Source organism: Rhinolophus sinicus, linkage group LG02 (genome assembly GCF_036562045.2).
Source record: "Rhinolophus sinicus isolate RSC01 linkage group LG02, ASM3656204v1, whole genome shotgun sequence".
Lineage (NCBI taxonomy): Eukaryota > Metazoa > Chordata > Mammalia > Chiroptera > Rhinolophidae > Rhinolophus > Rhinolophus sinicus.
Genome location: NC_133752.1, coordinates 5,121,749 through 5,146,930, shown reverse-complemented (window position 1 = coordinate 5,146,930; position 25,182 = coordinate 5,121,749). Strand labels below are relative to the sequence as shown.

Below are 25,182 nucleotides of genomic sequence, written 5' to 3'. Positions count from 1 at the left end.
CGGAAGCCGGAGGGCGGGTCCGGCCGGCCGAGGGGGCGTTGTCGCGATGGTTCCGCGTCCCCCGGAGCCCCGCGAGCGGCGCGGAGGGCGTCGCGGTAGGTGAAGAGGCGGAGGCGGGGCACGGAGCGGCCTCCCGGGGTAAGGTGGCCGCCGGGGCCGGAGGCCGGCCTCGCGAGGGCGTGCGGGGCCCGCGCGGTGGAGCGGCCCCGAGAGGAGGCCGGGCGCCCGAGAGCCGGGCAGGGCATGGACGCGCCGTCGCCTCCGCAGCTCCGGGCACCGCGAGGGTCTGGGGAGAGCGGTCGGCGGGTGAGGGAGGTAACCAGCCCCGGCGCCGCGCTCTGGCTCCGGGGCACAAAAGAGCCGGTCGTGCCCCTGGAGCGGGGCCGGCTCCGTCTGCAGCTTCCTCGGCCTGGGAGCCGCACCCGTGTCCCCGCCTGGCCTCCCGCCCGCCCGGGCACTGCCCGCCTGTGGCCCCCGACCCCTCCCCGTCCGGGGCTCCCCGCGCTCCCTCCCCGTTTCCCTGTCTCCCTGTGGTTGAGAGTAGTGCCCACGACCGCACACCGGCCCAGGGTCATTCCCGGGTGCACGCGGCGGGCCTCGGCTCCCTTTTGCAGATGGGGTGCGATGGCTGTGCCTGTGGCGTCGGGGTCTTGCAGGATTTCGCGAGTCGATGACTGTAAAGCACTGAGTCGCTTCGCCGTTCTTCTCGGGTCTGGCAGGCGGGGGTGGTCGTTGGGTGACTGGAGTAGGAGCCGCGTATTGTGAGAAACGGTCACCCTGGGGTGGGGGTGGGGGTGATGAGCACGGTTTCACTCGGGAACCAGCAGTGTTGGGCCTGGAATAGAAGGCGTCGCAGTTTGCGAGGGCCGCCCTGACAAAATACCGCTGACCCAGTGGCTTAAACACGTTTATTTTTCTCACAGCTCTGGAAGTGGTGTCGGGTTTGGTTTCTCTTCTCAGGGCCACATTCTTGGGTGTCCTCACGTGGTCTTTCCTCTGCACGAGCATCCCTGGGGCTCCTTCTTACAAGACATCAGTCGGATTGCGTTAGAGTTTTAACTTCATTGCATCGGATTTTAAAACCTCTTTCAAAGCCTGATCTCCAAACACAGTTACATTCTGAGGTACCCAGGGGGTTAGGGATTCAGCATATGAATCTGGGGGGGACGCTACTCAGCCCTTAACAAGGAATTCACCAGAATGGACAAGAAGGGGAGTATTTGCTGACAAAGGTGACAGAGTGGCCAAGAGGTTGAAAAGCAGGGTGCTGGAGGCATTTTTATGTGCAGGGCACTTAGGTGGGCCTCATTCTTGTTGGCAATCTCCTGCATTTTCTTTTTTTTTCCCCATTTGCTTCCCCTGAAAACTCAGGGTGAGCTCTCTACTTTCTCTGGCAAACTTAGCTTTCAGGTTTCAGCATAGATGTCTCTTCCTCAAGGAAGTTTTCCCCTAACCCTCCTCCCCCAAATCGATTTGTGCTTCCTCTATTTAGTATCTGCAGTGCGTTGCTATTCTTGTTTCTCTCACTTCGTGAAGGCATGGATGACCATATCTGAGTCATTCACCGTCGTAACCCTCAGTGCCTGGCATCTAGTGGACACTAAAGTTAAGTGAATGAGGCCCAAATTGAGATAGACGGTGGAAGGCAGGGAGCATATGTCATTCAGTTTATCAGCATTCCATCCTCACGACAATGCTTGCACATAGTAGGCCCACAATACTGCTTCCATGAATTGGCCCGTGTAGCATCAGAGTCAGTATAGAGCTAAGACAGGAATCCAGGCTTGTTTGCTTGAAGCATTTGTCATTGGGGTTGGGAATAAGCCATTTGAAAACCATGATGGCTAAAAGGAAGGTAGCATCACTCTAAGGCAAGCTCAGTGTTCAGGTACATGAGCTGTGGACGCTTGGAGAAGTCATCTGTCAACGGCCCCGCTGAACAGACTTGCACAGATTCTTTCCTCTGGTGTTTGGCCAGTTGGTAGATTGGCCGACAGGACAGAAAGGGCTTTGCTGCACTAGTCGTCTCTACAGGGTAGATAGAATTCCATTCTGGCTCTTGTTCCTCTTCGTTCACACCTGCCTAAGCTTTTCTTGTGTGTTTCTCATTCTCTGTTCCCATATTTTCATTGTTTTTTTATGCCACTCAGTCCATCTTTCCACCGTCACATTTTGGTACAGATGTGTAGTGGGGCTGGTCTGGAGCGTTCACGGTGTCTTTGCTCCCATATCTGGTACTAGGAAGGGCTGGCGGAAGGCTGGGCCCAGCTGAGCCCTTCTGCCACTCCGTGCATTCTCTCCAGCAGCGCGTTTTACAGTCTGACTGCCGACGCAGGCCTTCCAGAGCCATTGTTCCAAAAGATGGAAGGTGGGAGCTTCAGCTCTTAGGGCCTGGGCCCAGAAATGAGCACAGATGCTTAGATTCAAGGGGAGGAGACATAGATCCCACCTTCCCTGGGAGGAGTGTCAAAGAAGTTGCAGCCATCTGTACTCCGCCAGGTGCTTCACTGTCCTCATCTAAAACTGAGGATAATAGTTGTACCTATCTTACAGTTATTCTGATAATTAAATAAGTTATCAGGTGTAAAGGGCTTGGAATAGTGCCTGGTGGCTTACAGGAAACATTTTATAAGTATTTGTTGTTACTTCTGTTGGGTACAGGATACATTATTACTGACAGTTGTCACGCATAAGAAATATAAGCTACCAATTCTTTCTCTGGAGCTTTTTATAAGGGAGGGACAGGATTAACATCACGAAGCAATCAGAGAATTACACTAAGCGATATGGGTCAGTTATAAGTTTTATAGTCAAAGGAAATCGTGGAATGGTTCTTAAGTTTGCATATCATCATAATTCTCAGGGTCATTCCAAAGACTTTTTCCTTTTATCACTCCTGTATAGCTAGAAAATGTCTAATGTAGATTCAGAATATTTGCTGCATGTTAATGTTTAAGTGTATGGAGGAAGGTTTTGTGTTGTGCTTTTTAACGTCCTTTTTCTCGTGGGAGACAGCGTAGCCTAAGAGCATAGACTCCAGGGTTTAAGAACCAGGATTTAAATTCTGGCTTTGGAACATAACAGTTTTATAATCATGGGCAAGTTACTTAAACTCCCTGTTTCTTAATTTCCTCACTTGTAAAATGGTGATAGTAGGATTCACGTAGCATTATTTTAATTAATGGATAGAATATGCTTAGCACAGTGCCCAGCCTGTAATAAGCAGTCAGTAAACAACAATTAATAATAATAAACCAAGAAGGCTTTTCTTCTCTGGCAACCAGTGGGGCAGGGGTAGGTAACTGCTGTCATTTAGCTGTTCAGTACCATGAGGATTCAGCACTGGGGACAGTGCCCCACCGCCCGACATAATGCTTCCCTTTCTGTATTCTTGTTTGGGGGTAATATTATCCACTCCCAGTGCTGCAGTGTTGCTCTTTGTAGATGACACCAGCTCTAGTCCTGGCTTTCTCGGAAGCCCACCCTGATCTCGAACGAGGAGATCACGCCAGCACCCCAAACCCTACACACCAGAAACTAAGCTTTCCATTAAGAAGTAGGGGAATCAGAAAAGGTACAGAGCGGAGGGTGAGATGATGGGGGTAAGTTTTGGAGATTCTGAGTTGAAGGATCATACCGTTGGAGATGTTTAGTGAAAGGCTGAGCGTGTGCAACTCGTGGTCAAAACTAAAGTTTCAAATTTAGGACTCGTCTGCTTAGAGCAGATGAAGGCCAAGAACAGATGTGATTGTCAAGGGAAAGAGACGAGGGCCCAGGGGCTGATCTGAAGCGACGTTAACATTCCGGGGGCTTGCAGAGGAAGAAGTACAGCAGATCGGGGACACAATAAGAGAAGCAGAAGCATTCTTGGGGAGGAGGAATTTCAAGATAGAGATAGACAGCCTACATGACCACTTGCTGCAGGAGAGCTGGGGAGGCTGGGGCTGAGGACAGGCAATTGTGGGCAAGTCTGTTTCAGCATCTGAGTGAGAAGGGCAGAAGGTTGCAGGGTGAGAAAGGGGTCTTAAGAAAGTAAAGCGGGATGTGTCGATGACTATTGTGAAAGTGTGAAAGAGGCCTGTGATGCATAGATGTACCTAGTGGGAGGGTTTTGTTGTCCTATTTTGTTTTGCTTTTGTTCAGCGCGAGGTGAGTGTGGTGTGTTTGTAGGAACTGGTGAGCCGGTGGAGGACCCAGTAAAGCAATGAAAGGGTGGTGATGAAGCAAAGTCTCGGGGGAGGCAGGAGGGGCTAGGATCAAGGGGAGAAGGCCCACTTCGTACTGTGGAGCTGAAAGGGTGGAGGGAGAGGTGAGTGGGAACTGGGGATTAAGAAAAGAAACTAAAGGTTATAGCAAGTTATCCACGGGCTCAGCCTTCTTAGTGAAGTCAGGGTCACGGTCACTTTTATGGATGAGGGCGACAGACGTGGCGAGAATGAAGAGAATGGGAAGGATTTAGAAGAGCTATCGTGAGGAATGTAGAGGGAGTCAAAAAGACATAAATAGAAAACATTACTAACCATCATTAATTAGCATGAATTTTAACGGCTGGGTATCTGCCATGTGCCAGGCAAAGATGAGTAAGATGGTACCCTGAGAGCTCACAGCAGAGCTGGAGACACAAATGATGGAGCGCAAGTTATCTTCTGGAAGTTTGTAGGGGAGCTGTAAGATCATGCCAAAGAGAAGTAACCCCGAAGTCAGGCTTGAGGAGCAGCAGTGGGGAGGAGGGAACATGTTAGGAGTGGCAGGAAGGCTCCTCGGGGTTGCGGACAGCCAGGTGGGCATTCTGTGGAAGGTGGGAGAGTGAGAAGTAAAACAAGGATTCCCAGGACAGGACGAATCAGAACCAGAGGCTTCTGGAGGACAGAGCGAGGCAGAGAGGGGTGCAGTCCATCTGCTCAGACCCCTTGGATGCTTACGATGCAGAGGCCTGGGCCCCACACTCCACGGGGCAAACGTCTGGGGCAGTGTCCGGATGGTCCTTTCTAGCAGGCTCTCCAGGGGTCCCTCAGAGGTAACGATGGGGAATATGTACAGGTGCCAGTTGCTGTGGTGATGTGCACGTGGTTCTCAGGTGCATCTCAGTGAGCTGTGAGACAGGACGAGGGACGCAGGACAGGGAGAAGCCATCGCCCAAAGTCACGTTGCAGATGAGAGTGGGCTCGGGCTCCAGCACTGGCCGTGAACTCAGCCTGTTCGGGGCTGCAGGTCCTTCATTTTGGCCGGCACATCTGGGAGTAACAGGAGGTGAGGTGGAAAATAATGATGGTCATAGGAGGGGCCGTGTTAAAAAGAGTAGATTTTTGGCTTCATGGTGTAGTGACTTTTCTCAGTAATGCTTGTGCAGAGAACGAAAACAAGTAAAGCAGAGAGTGGCGTTTTAGTTTTCAGTGTACTAAACTGCCGCATTAAGCTCCATAGTCTCGTCCCAGTCTGACGTCATTTCTCCCCCACAGGCACACCTCAGAGATACTGCGGGTTCGGTTCCAGAGCCCCGCGATAAAGCGAGTATCTCAGTAAAGCGACTAGTGACCTTTTTGCTGCTGGAGGGTCTGCCTTTGATTTGTTAAAAAACGCAACACCTGTGAAGCACAATAAAGCGAAATGCAATAAAGCGAGGTACGCCTGCACTCCCCGTCCATAAGTCACGTCTGAGTGGGAGCTCCTGGGCGTCGGAGCCCGTGTCTTAACTCATCTGTATTCACGTGTCCTGCTCGAACTATTTGGTTTAGTTGTGTGTCATGTACTTGTGTGTGTGTGTCTGTTCCCTTCCCTAGAACTGAAGCTCCCTGAGGGTTTTGTTCGTCGTTGTAGCCCGAGAACCTTGCACGCAGAGGTCAGTCCATGAATAGATGTTGAATGATGGAACTTCCTGTGCGCACAGGAAGTGGCTCCCCATCTCTTCGGGAGTCAAAGGACCCACGAGGCCCTGGGTGGCCCCTTTCTCATCCTCCCCCACCCCCTCACGTCCCACCACTTACCTGGCCTCGCCGCACGTACCCACGGCTCACTCCCTTACTTCCTTCAGGTCTCTGCTGAAGTCACGCCTTGTCAGAGAGGCCTGAGGGACGCATGAAGGGCCATGCCGCTTTGTGACACTTCTTTGCTCGTTGTCTAGTGGGGTAGTTTATTTTGACTGGTACCTTAACTCCCCAAATAGGCTCCGAATTTCCCTCAACTTCTAATTCAGTGCCCCATATACCCTGCTCAATAAGATTGATTTCATCTTTTCCAATTGGCTTTTCTCCTACCCTTGTGTTTCTATAGGGACGTGTTTGCATCGCAGGGTTCCTAAGTAGAAACAAAAAAGTGCATGTAGTATTGTCACGGTCATACTCTAGATTTGCGCTGTGAAATAGAACGGCTGTTTAGTATAAACGAGAAGTTCCGTTCCTGGATCACATGGGCCACCTTTCAAGTGCTCAGTGGCCACGTGTGGCTACCGGCCCTGTGGGTAGGAAACATTGTTATCACCGCGGAGTTTTGTTGACCAGCACCAGTCTAGATGCTTAAGAAATGATGTTTTTCTATTTGTTTTTCACACTGTTGTGACAGGGAATCACGGCAGTGAACTACGACCAGTCCGTGGGTTGTGGGGCCGTTTCATTCCCAGTCCTGTCGTCGAGAACCACTGTCTTAACCAGTGCTTGGTTGCAGGTCTCCTGGAAGGTTGAGCATGGACCCCGTGGCCACGCACAGCTGCCACCTCCTCCAGCAACTGCACGAGCAGCGGATTCAGGGCCTGCTCTGCGACTGCATGCTGGTGGTGAAGGGCGTCTGCTTTAAAGCGCACAAGAATGTTCTGGCAGCGTTCAGTCAGTACTTCAGGTGCGTATTTTACACTGTTCTTCTAACTGCACAGAGAAAACGCTCTTCCGGCCTGGAAATATGTTGACTACATTTTATTTTCTCCATGAATTTCACTCCCTTTTTCTTTTGTAGTGCATTGTGGGTGTTTTGCTTTTGTATTTACAGTAACCCAAGAGGAAAAGAGCCTTTTAGTTAAAATATGTCTGGGGCGATTAGGAGCATTTTGGCAGTTTGTTTATAATCATTCTAATTAATGTCAGTCTTCCATATGTATGTTTCTTATCCTTTTAGGATAAAAAGATTGAGGCATAGCATTCCTAGTAAGAACTTTTCTGTGATAAGAAATCAGAGAGGGCAAATATCCTACATGCTGTTGCTTTTTTTAATTTAAATTTTTTCGTTTTTGTTTCTCATTTGACTATTCTAACAGGTTTAGATTCAATTTACTTATCCCTGTGATCATTTTTGTCTGTATGAAAGATTTGCTTAGAAATAGTAACATCAAGCAATAGTATTTCATTTATTTTAGCATTAGAGTTAAGGGTCCTACATACATTTTCTGCTGAGCTAGATTTCTCTCTTGAAGCGCTGAAGCTTCTGGTTTTTAGTACCTTTTCCCCCCTAGAATGCATATTATTTTACTGCTGTAGTCAGCAGTACATGGAGCAGGGTCTAGTCCCTCCTTGATAATCCCCAAGCCCAGATCAGATCTCAGCCCCTGCGTGTGCTGTAAGTACATGTTGTGCTGGATCGGCTCACTGAAGAGGCAGCACTTTTCGTCTTTATGCAAAATGGTCCCAGGCTCGGGCTAGGCCTGCTCGTTCTGTCTTCCCAGGACAGGGGGGTTTAGGCACTGTGAGACATTGGCTGTTTGGAGTTTTCTGCACCCCACCTCTAATCAGTACTTTCCTTGAGGAAGAACAGAACCGAAGGCTGTTTGGGGGAAGCAGGTGACTGCATCTGATACAAACTTGCATACCCAACTCAGCTTGGTATTTTTACACAATACAAATTCCTTCACCTGTGAATTTGACTTGTGCCCAGAATAAGGTGTGTGGGCTTTATGGTGCCTTTTCCCCTCATTAACTCATAGGGGATTTACGGACTGCTGATTTATGGACCACTGGTGGCTGAAAAACCACCTCTGACAGCTAGATAAATTACCGATTACAAACTGAGTACGTATCAGGTCTCCAGAATAGTCACATGCTTAGAGACAGAAAGTAGAATGGTGCTTGCCAGGGGACGGGGGGTGGGGGTTGTTCAACGGGGACAGAGTTTCCGGTTGGGAAGAGGAAAAGGTTCTGAAAGTGGATAGTGGTGACAGTGCACAAGAGTGTGAGTGTAACTAATGACACTGAATTTACCATTTGAACCATAGTTCAGTGTTTAACGTTATGAATATTTTGCCACCGTTAAAAAATTAAAATAAAAAAATGAGTGTATATCGAGGGTTGTTTTATTATAGCTATTTTTATTTTTAGACTTTTTTAAGGCAGTGAGTATTTTTCTATGTGTTTTATGGCTTGAAATATGTAATTTATCCAGCTAAACATGAAATATTGAAAAATGTGTGTCCTTTAGTTTCCTATATCTACATGCAATTAATAATACATAAGAATAATTACATTTTGAAAAAAGAGCAATGAGTATATTTCACAATTCTACTTTAAGATCTACTTGGAAGTTTGGATATTCAATGCACTAATTTAATTCATCTGAATCGCTTTATTGGATGGCTTGCCAAAATTTTTTAAAGGATTGAAGCATATTTAATTTTAAAATCTTGGCATTTATAGGATAGTGATTTTGAATATTAGCCTGAACATTGTTTATAAGTAAAAGTTACCAGCATGTGTGAATTGTTAGCACTATAAACAGATCTCTTTCTTTTCTCAGGAGCCTCTTTCAGAATTCGTCAGGTCAGAAGAACGATGTTTTTCACTTGGATGTTAGAAATGTAAGCGGGATTGGGCAGATCCTGGACTTCATGTACACGTCTCATCTGGACCTCACCCAGGACAATGTACACGTCATGCTGGACACAGCACAGTGTCTGCAAGTTCAAAATGTTCTGAATCTGTGTCACACGTTTTTAAAATCAACCACTGGGGAGCAGCCACCTGGCATGCCTTGTAGTAACAGTCCGTTCTCCCTGCAAAGCGCCCTGACTCCTGACACTAACTGTGTCATAAACGAAAACTACTCCCCTCATTTACTGCAGGCATGCTCGGCAGATGTCCAGCATGGGAAGGGCTTGGATGAGGCACACTGTCCGGCCCCACCGGCAGGTAACCTTCCTCAGCCGCCAGGTGAAGCATCCAAACAAACCCCTGATACTTTCGACGGCAGCGGCACAGAGCCACCTTTCAAACAGCCAAGTTACTACTACAAACTGCGGAACTTCTACAGTAAGCAGTACTACAAACAAGCCACTTGTCCCACTCAGGAGAGAAGAACTGAGCAGCCTTTCGCCTTCAGCACCTCCACAGACCTCACCGCCATGGAGAACCAGCCTTGTGCTGTCAGCCATCCCGAATGTGTCCTAGAGTCCGCTGAGCACTTGCCGTCCAACTTCCTGGCCCAGCCTTTGGGTGAATCGGCCGCAGACCCTGAGACGCACAACCCAGGCCCACAACCTACCAAACAGATGAGGCTCAAAAAGGCCATTCACCTTAAGAAGCTCAATTTCCTAAAGTCACAGAAATCTGCAGAGCAAACATCTGAACCCAAGTCAGAGGGCGCTTTAACAAAGAGGGTTGAATGTGCCAGTGAAAGCACTATAGAGAAAGCTAGCAGCCAAAGTGCTGAAGAAAAAGAAAGTGAAGAACTCATCAGTTCTGAAAGTTTTAATTGCATCAGTGAAGCCGAGAGGCCTGAAGACCCTGTGGCACTAGAAGACCAGTCCCAGACGCTTCAGTCCCAGAGACAATACGCGTGTGACTTGTGTGGGAAACCTTTTAAACACCCAAGCAATTTGGAGCTTCACAAACGGTCTCACACAGGTACACTGATTCAGTACCCTCAGGCAAAAGGAAAGGAAATAATGCAGACGATCAGACACCACTGCCTGCTTCTGTTTTTGTAAGAAGTTTTGCTATTGCTTGATGATGTCATTGATATTTACAGGGGGGAAAAATCAAGGAGCATTAGCTACTTTTATTTTATATTTTTGGGATACCTCTTCCAGAATAATCTTATCTGTAGTTTGCAGTAGTTTCCAGCAGACTGCCCAGCCTACCTCCTCTTACTTTAATAAATCTTCTGTATTTCTAAAAAAAAAGAATAATCTTAAATTTCTATAGATGCTTTCATAGAGTCAGTTTCAAAAGATGTCACCCTTTTCATTTTTATTTTAATTATGGGTTTATATGATAAACTTTCTATCTCTAAAAGAAGTATAGTAAATTGTGTTGCTGCACTAAAAATTTCAAATTCTAAAACAGATCAGCTACATTTAGTTGTCTTTTTCTAATTAGATTAAGTTTATTCTTTAAAAGTGTACTGTAGGTTAATTCCGACTAAAATAATGTAGTTTCAGTGATTCTGAAAGTTCTCTGGAAAGTAATTTGAATGTCAGTTTTTAAAAATTGATTTGGCAGGTGGGAAGTAAACGTTTCAATAAGGATCAGCTTTAACCGTCTGATATTTTCAAATGAAAATTCTTTCATCCTGAACATTGAATTTTCGAAGTTTTATTACCTTAATTCATACTTCCTCCCATTTCCAAAAAGTGTATTTTTTCCAGAAGTTTTTTAATAAGTGTTACACAGTACATGTATGTTATGTTATACAATACTTACATGTTATTTTCCTTCCTGTACCTAAACATGGTGACTCTAATACACATTCCAAATGAATGGCAATTATAAGCGTGAGCAGTAATATGCTACAGCATGCTTCCGGAATAGCTGCTTTTAAGATGCTTGTGTAATTGCGATTATTGATGTGACGTACTGTTGTCACTTTGATTCCTAGTTTGCCGAGGTGTTTACCACCTCAGTGTATTGAGAGAGTTCATATTTATGAAAGCCCTTTATAAATTATAATGTATATAAAGTACCATCATTATTATTGCTAGTAGTTAAGAATTACTCCATATGAAGGCAGTATCTTGATTCAGCTTTGTCCTGAAAACACTTAATTTATAATAGGTCATTCTTTTCACTTAAATTTCTTAGAGCCTAATGGTCACTATAATTCTTATTTGAGACCCTTATCTGTTTAGCTTTAAAGGAAAAAAAATTGTTTATCCTGCAAGAATATCTTTGAATAGTGGTAGCCACACTGTCCTGGCAGAGATGCTGTGCTCCCTGGGACATAACCTCTCTATTGAGAAGAGCAGCAGTTGTCCAGTCATGATCTGGGGAACGCTCGGGTCTGTGAGGCCGAAACTGCTTCCATCAGAGCTTTGGACATGACCTGCCTTTTCCTTCTCCTTCTCCCACTAGTGTGCGTGGAGTCGGCTGCAGGCTGCAGGATGTGTGGTGAGGCCATCTTTCTGGTGGCCAGTGAAATATCTAGTCATGTGTGTTAGAAGTCACTCAGTTTTCATTCCTACTATGGGCTCTCCTGACAGACACAGGCCACGTAAACAAAAGGGGTCATGAGAGCAAAGTTTGGAGAACCACTGGACTAGGGTTATTAATGCTGGTCACTTATAAGTCTTGGTAACCGGTGACCTCTTTTCTCAAACTCTCATGTCTCATCATAGGGGCTTTAACTGAACATTATCTATTATCCTTATAATTTCAGACATAAATATTATCCCAAAATGCGGAATTAATATGATTATAAATATTCATAGTCAAAAGCTTCCTACCCACCCCATCCTGAGAAAGCCAGTAAACAGCTTCAAGAAAAGATCAAAAGTATCGGGGTGGGAGCACAGAAAGCTGGCACGCCCCATGCCCCAGCAATATGAAGGGAGACGTTGGTGTTATTTTTTAAAGACCGTCTTCATGAAACCGCTTATGTGAGGGGAATGCGGAAGATGGAGGGTTTTTGGTCTTCCAAGTCTATTTACTGGAGTATCTTAGATTAAAGGTGGTACCTTGAAGTATACTTGTAAACTGATCATTTTCTAGAGACTATATTCAGATCTGCTGCGGTTTCTTTGTCATCGAGTTCCATTCTCTACAAGCTAATCTATACCCAGATGTAATTATTCAGAGGTACTAAGTCAGGTGGATAAGAAGCCAGCAGGGGGCACATCTCCCGTAATGACGCCTTGTTTTCCCCACGGCCTGTTCAACCCAGGCTGAAGGGGGGGGCACTTTTTCCTGTCCCACCTTCTGAGAAATCGGAGGAAATCGGAGGTAAAGTGGAGGCAGAAGGACAGGTGAACAGGTTCCTGCCATTCACGAAAACTCACATTTGATTTTCAACTAAACCGAAAGACTGTGTCCAAAACCTAGGTGGGGTTTGAGTGCAAATAAATAAGTTTGACCAGCATAGGTTTATATTTGGAGAACAGTTGGCTTTTTTAGCGAAAAGTAACTATAGATTTCACCTTTACCCTCTCTGCCGATCATGTAAGGGCGACAGAGACGATGAGGGTGTGGAGACCCCCATTTTCATCCCCTTACGACGAAGGACGTAATGCTCTGCATTAAACGGTGGGGCACAGGAGATAGCTTAAACGTTTTAAACAGAAAATTATTGTGCAAATAATGAGAATGATTTTACAAGCTGTTATTTTGTTTTGTTTTAGGTGAGAAACCTTTTGAATGTAACATTTGTGGGAAACATTTCTCTCAGGTGGGAATACTGTTATTTATTGTTAATAATTGGAAACCTGAAACCCAGTGTTGATTTTTATTACAAATAAGACATGGTTTTGGAGTTGTGAGAGACGCCTCTTAGGATATCTGTACCTTAAAAGACTTCAGATTAAATCAGGAGAAAATAATTTTCAAGAAAACAAATTTCTAGTTCATTGGGGGGAAAAATACCATTTTTTTATAAGTGTGTGAATGTCTCACAGTTAACACCGCCCCCACCCCCCAGGATGGATCCAATCCTAGTATATTTCTTCTCTTTCATGAATGAAATAAACCATATTGAGCATACACCCGGAGGCTGCAAATTATGCTGGGCTCCAAGACCAGTGTCGTCCTCTGATTGGAACCGTTGATATTAGGATATTGGCAAACAGACCAGTTTTCATTCCCCGCTTCTACTGTTAAGATGTCATATATTCATTCTCTCATCAGCCGGTGTTTATTGTACCCTCTGATGGGCTGTAGACTGCTCTGGGCACTAGACCTAAAGGAACCTGGAGATCTAATGTTTTAGAGAAAATTTCGAATGTAGGCTTATGGGAACCTACTTCTTCACCGAAACAGAAGGTAAAACTCCATCTGTCCCGTGTAGGCCCTGGCATTCCAGAGCTCAGTGAGACAGAAGCTGCTTGAGTCTGGTCAGAGCTGGGGGCATAGAGACCTCGAGTCTGGTAAGAGCTGGGGGCCAGGCCCCACTGAGCCTGGAACAGCAAGAGCAGCGCCATCTTTGACACGGAGCCAGCCCTTGGTTTTCCCACGCATCCAAACCTGCAGTCTTAATTACTTTTCCCTCTTCCTACGCCCTGCATGCAGTGATTCACTGAGCTTTAACAGTCTCCCTTTGCGTTCAGAGTCTGGGCCAGGCTGTGTTATTTATCGTAAGAGTCTGGGCCAGGCTGTGTTATTTATCGTAAGAGTCTGGGCCGGGCTGTGTTATTTGTCGTCCGGGAGAATGCCTGGCACCCACTGAGTGTCAGTAAGTGTTGACAGCCGTCTGAGTGGTCATTCCTTGGCCACCGTGGTAGCTGAGGCTGCTTCCCACCAGCTCAGCCTGGGGATCAGAGTGTGGCCTCTAGAGCCACACAGTCTGGATATGAATCCCGCCTCCGATTTGTACTCTGTGACCTTGGGCAAACTGCGTAACCTTTTGACACTTCAGTTTCCTTATGTGCAAAACAAGGATAATAAGATTGTTGACCCACTGGAGTGTGTGAGGAAGGAGGAAATGGGTTAATAAGGTCAAGTACTTGTAAGTGAGGCAGCAGGCAGTCAGTGCTCAGGGAACATTGCCACACACGCACCATTTTAACCTTTGGTGCAGGGGGGAAGCCAAGTCCTGGATTCATGACCATTAGTAATTAGCAATCACAACCCTGCGTCTCATTTCAGTAATTCTTCACATCAGAACACTATTATACCTCGGGAATGTTAGGAGGATTAAATGAAAAACTGGGCCAGAAAGCTGTTTGTACATTTACATTGTGATAAATCCTGTCCCCTTCTTGCTTGGAACCCTTCCGTGACCCTCCCTTGCTAAGCAAGTAAAGTCACACCAGGCCTCCAAGCCCCTTGCAGTCTGTGTCAGCCTTCTGTCCTGGCGGTGATGCCCAGACCCCCCTCAGAGATTCTGGCTCTGTTGGTCTGGGGGGAGGGGACACAAGAGTTGGTAGTTTGAATATGGCGGTTTTGATGTGTGACTAAGGCCGAGCCCCAGGCCTCAGGCCTCAGCCTGCGCTTTCCCTCTCGAACCAATAGAAATCCTCCTGTTCTGCGTTAGTGTCTTTCTGGTCAGATTTTGTAAATGGAGAGTTATGTATAGTTACGGTTTTCAGATGTATATTGCTCTTTTATTTCATAGTGAAATGAAGACATTTTTGTGAACAAGAAGGGCTCTTTTAAAAAATGTCGTTCAGTGTGTGTGTTGCAAGCCTGCAGTGCCCAAGGAGCTCTGCCATGTGCTGGGGGACAAAGGCAAATGCAGCTTCAGGAGCCTAGTGTTGAGAGCAGGAAACAGGTGTAAACAAGACAGTACAACAAACATCGGAAGCCCGCTGATGGAGACGTGTGCAGGGAACAGTGTGGGAAAGACAGACAGTAGGCATTTCTACGTGAACAGGGTGGTGCTTGGGGTGGGGACATCAACTTTAAAAAGCTATAATCCTAGATTGTGATCGTAGAATATACATGTTAGTATAACCTAGACACTGCATCTGCCCAGATCTCAGGAAGGGAGTCATACCATACACAGACTAGGAATGAGTCTCCATTTGGTGTGATGTGTCTCCTGTGTGGAGTAGGAGCTGGACCGTTTGGTGCATCCAGAGGGGAAAACTAAGATAGTGACAGGTGCGGACTGCCTGCCACACGACAAGCAGGAGAGGAAAACTTGGTGTATGTAGCTGTCTGTGGGAGAGGAGCAGAGTGGTTTCGTCTCTCGAGGCAGAAATAGAAACTGAGCAGCTGGTGCAGAAAGTCCGGTTTTCAGAGGTCAGGCGTCCTCACACAGTGCTGTCTGGAGAGAGTGTCCATCCAGGTGTGATGGAAGGGACACGGCGTTCTGCAGGAGGCGGCCCAGGGACTTGGTTCCTAGGGCACTGGTGTGGCCTCATGCCAGAGGTGACCAAGTTTCATCCCGTCCATGATGAAAAGGCAGCAATAAGAGTATTTTAATGAACTTTTCCCAAGTTATTAAATTTTCAACTCGAGGTGATCGTTCACACACTTTTGGTGTTAAATGTTCTTTTATCAGTATAATGGTCATTTTTGTTCAGGTGACATCTCTATGTTAGTCTCCAGATTTTTTTCCCTTTTAATTTTATTGCTTGTGACATCCTGAAGTCTTAAAACTGAACCAGGTGACTTTTAAGATCTGAGATCCCTTTTATCGCTAAAGTTTTATGATCTCCTGACTATTTTTTTATATACGCAATCAGCTGCCATGAGACGGGTACTGTGATAAAGAACAATATGCTTGGTTTTTTCATGTTTAAATACTGAAGTTCAAGTCCATATTACAAGGAGTTTGCAGTATTTTAAAAATTCCTCAACAAACCAGATGTTAGTTCTTTTCTGCAACAGAATGTTTCTGTTCGAAATTCTGATGACTCCATCTTAATTTAAAACAATGTTTGCTTGGGAAGAACAGAACCCCTTTACTCCTGACGTCCTGTAGCTAAACAGCACACAGCAGCCCAGGTGCTGCTGTCCGTAGACAAACCTGAACTGGAGTATTCCGTCCACTGCAGGGGCCGAGGCTGATGACTTCTCTCCCAGAGTCTGTTTATTTTTCTGTAAACTGGGAATGATACTGCTTCACGAGGACGTTGTGATGACGATGACGTGACATACGAAATCCTGTTTGCCACTGCTTAGCAGTGTTCCTCATAGCAATGTCTTCCGATGGGACAGCTGTTATTACTATTACCACTTCCTAGAGTTTTCAGGGGTCCAACTAGCGATAGTTTCTAAGATGTGGTCTATGTACTTAACATATAATTAGAGCATATCCAAGTTGACTAAAAATAAAAACAGTTGACTAAAGGTAAAATAATCTGGGCCCCAGCTTCCTATGTAATTTGGTATAAATTATCTGAATGCATAATTGGACTTTTTTGCCTGAATTTTTCCATTATTTAATCTACTTTGATGTCATTTATCAGACTTCTAGCTACCGTGTTTCCCCGAAAATAAGACCTAGCCGGACCATCAGCTCTAATGCTTTTTTTTTGAGCAAAAATTAATGTAAGACCCGGTCTTATTTTAATATAATATAAGACCAGACATAATATAATATGATGTAATATAATATAATATAATATGTAATATAATACTAGGTCTTATATTAATTTTTGCTCCAAAAGACACATTAGAGCTGATGGTCCGGCTAGGTCTTATTTTTGGGGAAACACGATATGCTCCTTTATCTGGGGGAAATATAATTGTTTTTATTATCCATTTCCACTATTAAATAGCTAAAGAAACACTTTAAAAAAAATGTTTTACTATTGCGTATTATAATATGAGTGGAAGACCATTGGATTACATTTGCTTAGAAAACAAGTAATTGTTATGCTTTGTTAAGTAGGAAAAATGCAGCATTGCTAAGAATTGATTCAGAGACTGAATTTCAATCATTATACATAGTTTACAAAATAACGAGGGATCCAATTTAACAGTTGAGCAGATGGTGCTCGTGGAATTGTTATATAACTGATGAGCTTTTCTGAAATTTGGAAGTGACTGATTTCAAACAGTCAGCCATGCATTATCTAAACCCCAGGGAGCTGTTTTCCTGAGTGGCAAAGTGACTATTTCTCATCCTGAGTATTCAACACAGGCTAGTTTATTCACAGAAACTTGCGTGTCCTCAGGTTTTCCCCTCAGACTCACATAAACCACTGTTAATTTCTGGCCCAACCATGTACCTGAAGCAACTACTTTATCTGAACCTGTTTTTCATCTAGAAAATAGAGATACTAATACCAGTTCCTGAGGGTAATTGGGCAATGCGTGGAAAGGCCTAAGTAGACCAAATGTGTATTGCCATTGGCATTTGTTGCTGCTTCATTATTGTTATTCATAGTCATTCTATTAAAAGTTAGGTATTTCCCAATATTCTGCCAGGTTCTTTCTCTTCTGTTACCTAACATAAACCTGAGTGTTTTTCTAAGCCATATTTCTCCTATTCTGAAAGGTAGTATCTCACGCCGTGTTTCCCAGAGTCTGATACACACGAAGAGTCTTCCGTGTTATATGACGTGAAATCGGGACAGCACTATTTACACCTGTACCTTTCCACTCACACGTGGATTTCACACCCATCTTCAAACCTATAACTGTGAACTATCTTTGCATTTTATGTAAAACACAATTGACAAATTTACAAAGCCAAATTTGTTAGTTGGGTGTTACTGTTCATTCTCCCTTTTTGGCTTATTTTATGCATAATGTGTGTGCATTATCATCTTTGGGTGTACTCACTCATTTCAGGTTTTTTATTTTAGTTTTTTAACAACACTATACAAAACTAAGTAGGAGGAATGACAGACGGAGACCATTGACTTAAGTTATAGCCGTGGAGGCTTTTGTTTCCAAATCCTAACGAGACAGGAGCTTTTTTAATATCTGAGGCAGTCGCAGTCTCAGTTTCACTCTACTTAAGGCAATTTAGTATTGATTTCTTACTGATTAGTACATGGGAGTCTATTTTGTGATTTCCATTTGAATGATATTCTTTGTAAAGCTCTTTAGGGTCAGAAATTTGGAACATAAAGACCCTGCAACTGAGTGACTGCTGCGACTGTCCTCATTTGCATTTTTGCACGAAGGCCAAAATGACAAACCCGTCAGGCAGAACAACAGTACTGCCAGAGGGAAAACTGTTTGGAAATGTCTACCTTCCTTATGAACAAAAGCCTGTTTTTTAGGAAGAAACTATGAATATAAAATAACCATGGAGAAGCACTACTTTCTTTTTTCAAATGATGCTTGCATATAGATGGTCCAAGTTTTAAAATATCACCAAGGAGCAATACATCAAACTCTGTTTAAAATACAAGCTTAATGACCACCAGCCTCCCTCACAGTGTGTCGGCCCCTTTAAGAAGCAGCACAGTGTTGGCCTGCAGTTTACACCCCGTGTGGGCAGCCCTGTGCTCGGGGCACAGACCCGAGACACTCCCTGCTCGCAGACGCTGGGGGCCGCTCGCCAGTTAGAAGTGGGCCGGTTTTGGACCTCCTTGCATGCGGCTCCTTGGAGTTTGTGCGTATGTATCCAGTCTTCATTTGGACTGGCACCTGGCTAAATCTGCCTGTTTTCTCTTTGAATGTATATAACTGGTTTTTAAGAAACTCATTATTAGTGTGCTTTTTCTTGTCCTATTTTGCAGGCAGGTAACTTGCAGACTCACTTACGTCGGCATTCTGGTGAAAAACCATACATCTGCGAAATCTGCGGAAAGAGGTTAGTGCTGGGCCTATCCTTCCGTCCGTGGGGACAACTCATGGCTGGTGTCTTTGAAAAGCAGTGTTCTCTGCAGCGGTGGCTCATGCACAAGCCACATGGAGGCTCCGTGTATCACTAAGGAACACAGAGCCTTTCCTGTGACACACATGAGAAAAAGAAAAAGATGGTAATTAAAAGAAAATTTACTACAGAAGTCTTAGGAAATGGAGTTTTACGTGAAACAAAATTATTTTATACTAAAGTTTCCATTTTTTCCAAAAGTGGCTGTTAAAATAGCCGAATGTCCCACAGAAGTGAGTGTCTAGTAGGGAAAGTGAGACTTGCAACCTGAATGCACAGACTTCAGGAGAGAGGGTGGTAGGAAGTGCCCCAGCCGTGGACCCGAAAAGGGCTGTGGGAGGGAGCCAGCAGCAGGAAGGAAGGAGCTTGAGGGCTGCGTGCTGTAGGATTTTGACTTGGGAAGTAAGAATTGGCTTGGTGACTGACAGCCTGATGGTGGAGGTGGAATCCGGTATGAGGAGATCGGCCTCCTGCGTGCACACCGGCCGGCAGCGGCCCGCCCGCCCTCGCCGGGGTCATTTCCCGGGAGCCCACATCCTCTGTCATCTAATGGTCATGCTGGGACAGGCAGCAACCAGGGCCGTGCCAGCCACGTCGCCTCATCTTCGTCCATTTAACCAACATTTGTTAGGCACCTACCATTGTGTGCTAAGTGCTGTGACAGGAACGCAAAAATAAACAGGACAAATTTCTGGCAAGTTCATACTCAGGAGTCAGGGGAAGAGATGGCCGTGGGGACAAAGTCAGAGTCCCCAGATGCTGTGGGAACACCAGGGGAGGGAGCCACTCTTACTTCACATCCAGGAAAGCAGTCGTCTCTGCAGATGGTGGAAAACAAAGAAATGAAAGCTCCCCGGTCTAACGTGTCTCCCTTTCTGCTGTAGCGACCTGAACACTGACGGCCAAATTCAGTGCCAGGCACCGTGTGCGGCTCATTTCAGGTGGCTTGCAGCATAAACCCACCCCACCCCCCACTGCACCTTCCGTCCCTGAATGTCTTGTGTTGGATGGTGCTTTAAATGTGAGTCTTTGGAACTCTGTTTGAAAGGCATGCATTTAAAGTCACATCTATATGCAACATCTTCCCCAAAATATAACGTATTACTCTATTTTCAAGTGTGGTGGACAGGAAAGAGCTGGATTTTCACATCCGAGGGCCTGGGTTGGAATTAGTGCCTGAGCCATGTGAGTGGCCTTCTCTGAAGAAGAAAGATTAATGCAACGAGGTAGAGAAAAATATTTTAAAAGCAAAACACTTGTATCCATTCCTACTTTCCTTTAAAAAAAAAAAGAGGAAAAAAGTGAAGATTTTTAAATGCACGTTTCACATGAAATCAGCCCCCTTCTGACTACATTCTCAAGGAACGTCAGGAGCAGCTCTTCTCCTGCCCCAGTGACTTGCAGTTACAAAGATTTGCAGTAATGGAAAACGGCTGTTAATTGCATTTCCAAATTACATTACAGGTTTGCAGCCTCTGGCGACGTCCAACGTCACATAATTATTCACTCGGGAGAGAAGCCACACTTGTGTGACATCTGTGGCCGAGGTATAGCTGAGCGTTTTCCTTTCTTTGCTTGAACATGACTGATGGAAATGTTCTCAGTCCTTCAGCTGAACACCTGTTACGGTCTCTGCAGGGTTTAGTAACTTCAGTAATTTGAAGGAGCACAAGAAGACACACACGGCTGATAAAGTGTTCACCTGCGACGAGTGCGGGAAGTCTTTCAACATGCAGAGGAAGCTGGTGAAGCACCGAGTCCGGCACACGGGGGAGCGGCCGTACAGCTGTTCTGCCTGTGGTGAGTGTCTGGCCCTCCCGGCCAGGCGGTACCCGTCCTCCCTGGCGTGGGCAGCCCGCCGGTCTCCCGCTTGTCCCTGGCTGTTTGGTGTCTCCGAGGAGTCACCCTGTCCTCACAGGCAAAATGGAAGTCATGCTGTTGTTTTACCACTTCACGTGGTCTCATTCATTCCTATGTGCATGTATCAGATGTTTTCTGGGTGTCTCCGAGGGGTCCAGAGCTGTCCTGAGATGGTACAGATATCCGGATGACAGACTGTCCCGGGGCCGCACACTCTGGCCCCCGGGGGTGGGGCGCAGGCAGTTGGAAAGTGGGACCCCGTGGTATGTGGCAGCCGGTGGCAGGGCACAGGGCACAGGGGCTGCGAGCTTGTCTGTCCTGATGGAGCACGGGGCACACACAATGGGGACGAGCGGGAGGGCTTCTTGAGGTCGTGTGTTCTGAAGCAGAAGTGATTTCTACGGGCATCTGACCCATCAGTGAACCAGCTCATCAGGGAAGGAGAGGGAAGCTGACAGCTCGCAGCTTCACGGTACTTTATTGTAGAGTCGCAGAAATGGCGACTCCGTTAAGGCACCTGTTACCTGCTCCAGCCTCTGCAGGGGTGTGTGTGTGTGTGTGTGTGTGTGTGTGTGTGTGTGTGTGTGTGTGTGTGTGTGTGTGTGTGTGTGTATACACATGCGTGTGCGTTCCTGTGACAGGTAGTTGGCAGTGTGAATAGAATCGTGGGTGAATGAGTAACCATGTTTATGATTTCCTTTATAAAACAAATGGGGGAAACGCTCAGAGTCCAGCTGTGGGAAACCTGGAGCAGAGCACTACTCAGAGTGGCTGTTCTCACTGTAATTGGTCTAACATAGGGCAGGGCTTCTGGGATGGAACAGAAGACAACTTTGTTTTTATTTCCCACTTAAATTATATACAGATCTCCTGGATACAAATTTAGGCAACTCCATGACTATTTTGATCACTCTTAAAAAATAAAATTGCATCACTTTAAATCACAAATGCAGTTTCAAATCACTAATATAAAATGTCAGTTCCAAATTATAACAACCACCAACTTGATTTAAGGTTAAATTTTCTCTTTTCTCCCAGCTGGGACTAAGACCGCTGCCAGGAGGGAGCGTGGGGGACCTTCTGTCTTCCCCACCTCAGGCCCCCATCCCACTGACTGTGGTTTCTGCCCCTGACAAGCTCAGCTTCGGGAGGCGGGGAAGAGAAAGAGAGAAATCATGTTCTTGCATGATAGGTTCAAAATGTTTAAACAACTTGATTGAGGTGAAATTCTCATTCCATAAAATCTACCCATTTAAAGTGAGCGATTCAGAGGTTGTGGTCTCGTCACAGAGCTGTGCAGGCTTCACCAGTCAGAGTTCAGAACGCTTTCATAGCCCCTGAGAAGGAACTGCACACCCATTACCATCACTCTTAAAAAATAAAATTGCATCACTTTAAATCACAAATGCAGTTTCAAATCACTAATATAAAATGTCAGTTCCAAATTATAACAACCACCAACTTGATTTAAGGTTAAATTTTCTCTTTTCTCCCAGCTGGGACTAAGACCGCTGCCAGGAGGGAGCGTGGGGGACCTTCTGTCTTCCCCACCTCAGGCCCCCATCCCACTGACTGTGGTTTCTGCCCCTGACAAGCTCAGCTTCGAGAGGCGGGGAAGAGAAAGAGAGAAATCATGTTCTTGCATGATAGGTTCAAAATGTTTAAACAACTTGATTGAGGTGAAATTCTCATTCCATAAAATCTACCCATTTAAAGTGAGCGATTCAGAGGTTGTGGTCTCGTCACAGAGCTGTGCAGGCTTCACCAGTCAGAGTTCAGAACGCTTTCATAGCCCCTGAGAAGGAACTGCACACCCATTACCATCACTCTTAAAAAATTCCCACCTTCCAGCCGCTGGCAACCGCTGATGTACTTCCTGGGTCTATGGATTTGTCTGTTCTGGACGTTTCATAGAAATGGAAGCACACAGTGTGTGATCTTTTGTGACTGCCTGCCTTCACTTAGCAGCTCTGCTGTGAACATTCATGGACAGCTGCCCCCCTGTGCCCTCCTCAGGGCTGCGACACATGTCAAGCGTGGCTCCTGGCTCTGCTGTGACTAAAACTTATTTATACATATGATGAACCCTAACAGCGGTGCTCCCCTTCTGCCTAGTAATTGCACTCCTGAGAGTTTCTCTTAAGGAAACAATGAGAAGAACAACATCACATGGAGAAGCAAATAGGTGGGAGCAGCCCAAACGTGCGACACGAGAGGGACAGTTATGAAGCTGTAATCCACAGAATACCACGTAGCTGAGGCAAATGTGTATTGCACAGGCAGTACAGCAAACTAAACACACTTTCACTGGTGTTAAGTGAAGGCAACTGAGCTTGACCTGTGGGCAACGTGCAGAAGTGACAACACAGAGAGAGAGTCCCTATGGTGTGTTTCAGTAGTTTGTATGCAGAAATGTGAGAAATAATAAATGGAGCCCCTTTCAAATCGAGCCAGGGCTGCCGTCCCAGAGGAGCTGCCTTGCAGGTCTTATGCCTCAAATCTTTGGAATATTAAAATGGGGCCCTTTGCACATGGCCTAAAGTAACATTGTGCCCCAAAGAACTGTTTGCAAAGATCACAAGAAGACAGATACTGTGACAGATACTGGACAGAAAATTAAAAACATTGTTTAGAATTAGCATCACGATGTGAGCTTATCTGCTCCAGTAGAAATGCCTTTCTTCTGTGGATGTCACGGGTCCCCTTCCCTCTCTCATAAATACCCACTGCCTTTGTCTCCTGATAGGAACACTGCTTGCGCTTCTGTCTGAATCAGTGCTTCCCGGATAGCTATTCTTTGATCTCAAATAAATGCGTGTTGCCTCTCACTTGAAAGGCATTTTATTTTTAGGTGAACAGAAAAAAGTGCCCAAAATTTAACAGCTGGGCATTGACACCTAGTTTTGTTCAAAGGCGCTTTTAGATAGCCCACATTGCTTGACTCGGGCTGGGTAGCTGAGGATTCAGAGAGTGCCATATGGATGGGAGAGAAGTCCTAAATACATGTGCACATAAACTGTGTAGTTCCCCATACTTTGGAAATAACATTATGCCTCTGAGAAGGTTATTTACTGATTTTTCTCTTCTGATCCCCTTACCTGCTCTAATTGTGGGACTTGATCCCCTACCTGGATCCTATACACAGAGAAAGGAAATAGAACCAGGAGAAGTGTCATGTTAAAAGCCAAATACAGAAGTGTCTTTAGAAAAGATGTTTCTAAATTATAGATTGGCCGGTGTTACACTTAATTTAAGGAAATGTAAACAAAACGGACAAGGTTTCCCAGCACACCGAGCCGGCAGGGGCCGGCCACGTGGCTTAGCCAGCGCGGGCTGCTGTGCAGGGAGAGCCCCCGGGAGGCTCCGAGACACCCAAAGCCGAGGGCTGCGCAGCGGGGAGAGGAGGCCGGTCCCGCGCAGCGCACGTCACAGCGAGTCACAGCGAGTCGGCCGCGTGCTGCAAGGGGCGGGGTCCTCCCCTTACGGCCACTTCTGACACGGTTCCTTTCTCCTTGTCCAGGAAAGTGTTTCGGGGGCTCCGGGGACCTCCGCCGGCACGTGCGCACGCACACCGGGGAGAAGCCGTACACGTGCGACATCTGCAACAAGTGCTTCACGCGCTCGGCCGTGCTGCGGCGGCACAAGAAGATGCATTGCGGTGCGGACGACGCGGGCCGCGACGCCCTGGGGGAGCTCACCCGCGCCGTGGACGCCTCCGACCTGGAGAAGTCTCAGGGCTCAGACGCCTTTTCCCAGGACGTGTCTGTGACTTTGGTGCCCGTGTCTGTGAGGCTCCCCATGCACGCGGTGGAACATGGAGGCGCAGAACTTGAGGGCCACTCTGCCAGCTCCTACTGTAAGCTGCGGTCCCCAGCTCAGCCTCCTGGAGCCACTGACCAGGAGAAGCTCGGGTTGGAGCCTGGCAAACTCGCGAAGGCCCCGGGGCAGCCCGCTCAGCCTCAGGCCTTCACCTACTCGGCCGTGGACGCCTCCCCCAGCGACGGGCCGCTGCCAGCCGACGGCATGTCCGTGACCCGCTCGTCCCTGGCCGCTCTGGACAATCACTGCGGCGACCCCCTGGGCGGCCGGGCGGCGGGCTCGGCTTACAGGAACTCGGACGGCCAGTTTTTCTCCAGCATGACTCTCTGGGGCTTAGCGATGAAGACGCTGCAGAATGAAACCGAGCTGGACCAGTGATGGCCGCGCGCGCGTCTCAACAGCGGCGGCTTTTTCCGAGTCCAGCCGGTGGTACCAAGGAGACAGCCATGTCCCGTGATGGCGTCTGACCGGCCCCAGAACTCTTGGACCACTTCCCCCCTGACATGGCTGATCACTGGAAGCCGCTGGAGCTCAGGGTTTGGGAAGAAAGGCCGGTGGGCTCAACTGGAAGCAGGCACCAGGGTGGGGGTCTTATGTCACAGAAGCCAAAAGCCTGAGAATCAGGTCACAGACCAGCTAGCATGGTGGAGGGCAGACTGTGGGTCAACTACTGTACATTTTGGTCTTGTTATGGAAAAAAAAAAAAAAAATATATATATATATATATATATATATATATATGTATATATGATTATACAGATATTTTTGCATTTTCACATGACTGAAGTTTGTAGCATTTTGTATTTTTATTTACACAAAGATTTTATTTGTATATGACACTCATACTATAATTTAATTTGAATAAATGAAACTTTCTATATA

At 46.4% G+C, this 25,182-nt stretch overlaps 1 protein-coding gene across 8 annotated transcripts; it reads left to right on the top strand.

Annotated features, from left to right (window-relative positions):
• Positions 1-7: 7 nt before the first annotated feature.
• Positions 8-25,182, top strand: ZBTB49 (zinc finger and BTB domain containing 49). Of its 8 annotated transcripts, none has more exons than XM_019716582.2 (9): positions 14-95; positions 5,460-5,622; positions 6,661-6,831; positions 8,713-9,818; positions 12,527-12,573; positions 18,485-18,558; positions 20,086-20,168; positions 20,260-20,421; positions 24,002-25,182. In XM_019716582.2, the coding sequence occupies exons 3-9, from the start codon at positions 6,680-6,682 to the stop codon at positions 24,676-24,678; spliced, it is 2,301 nt and encodes a 766-aa protein (XP_019572141.2). In that variant the 5' UTR covers positions 14-95; positions 5,460-5,622; positions 6,661-6,679; the 3' UTR covers positions 24,679-25,182. The 8 variants fall into 8 exon arrangements, with proteins under 8 accessions (XP_019572143.2, XP_019572142.2, XP_019572141.2 ...); XM_019716580.2 differs by having other exon boundaries at positions 14-138; XM_019716581.2 differs by having other exon boundaries at positions 67-1,124.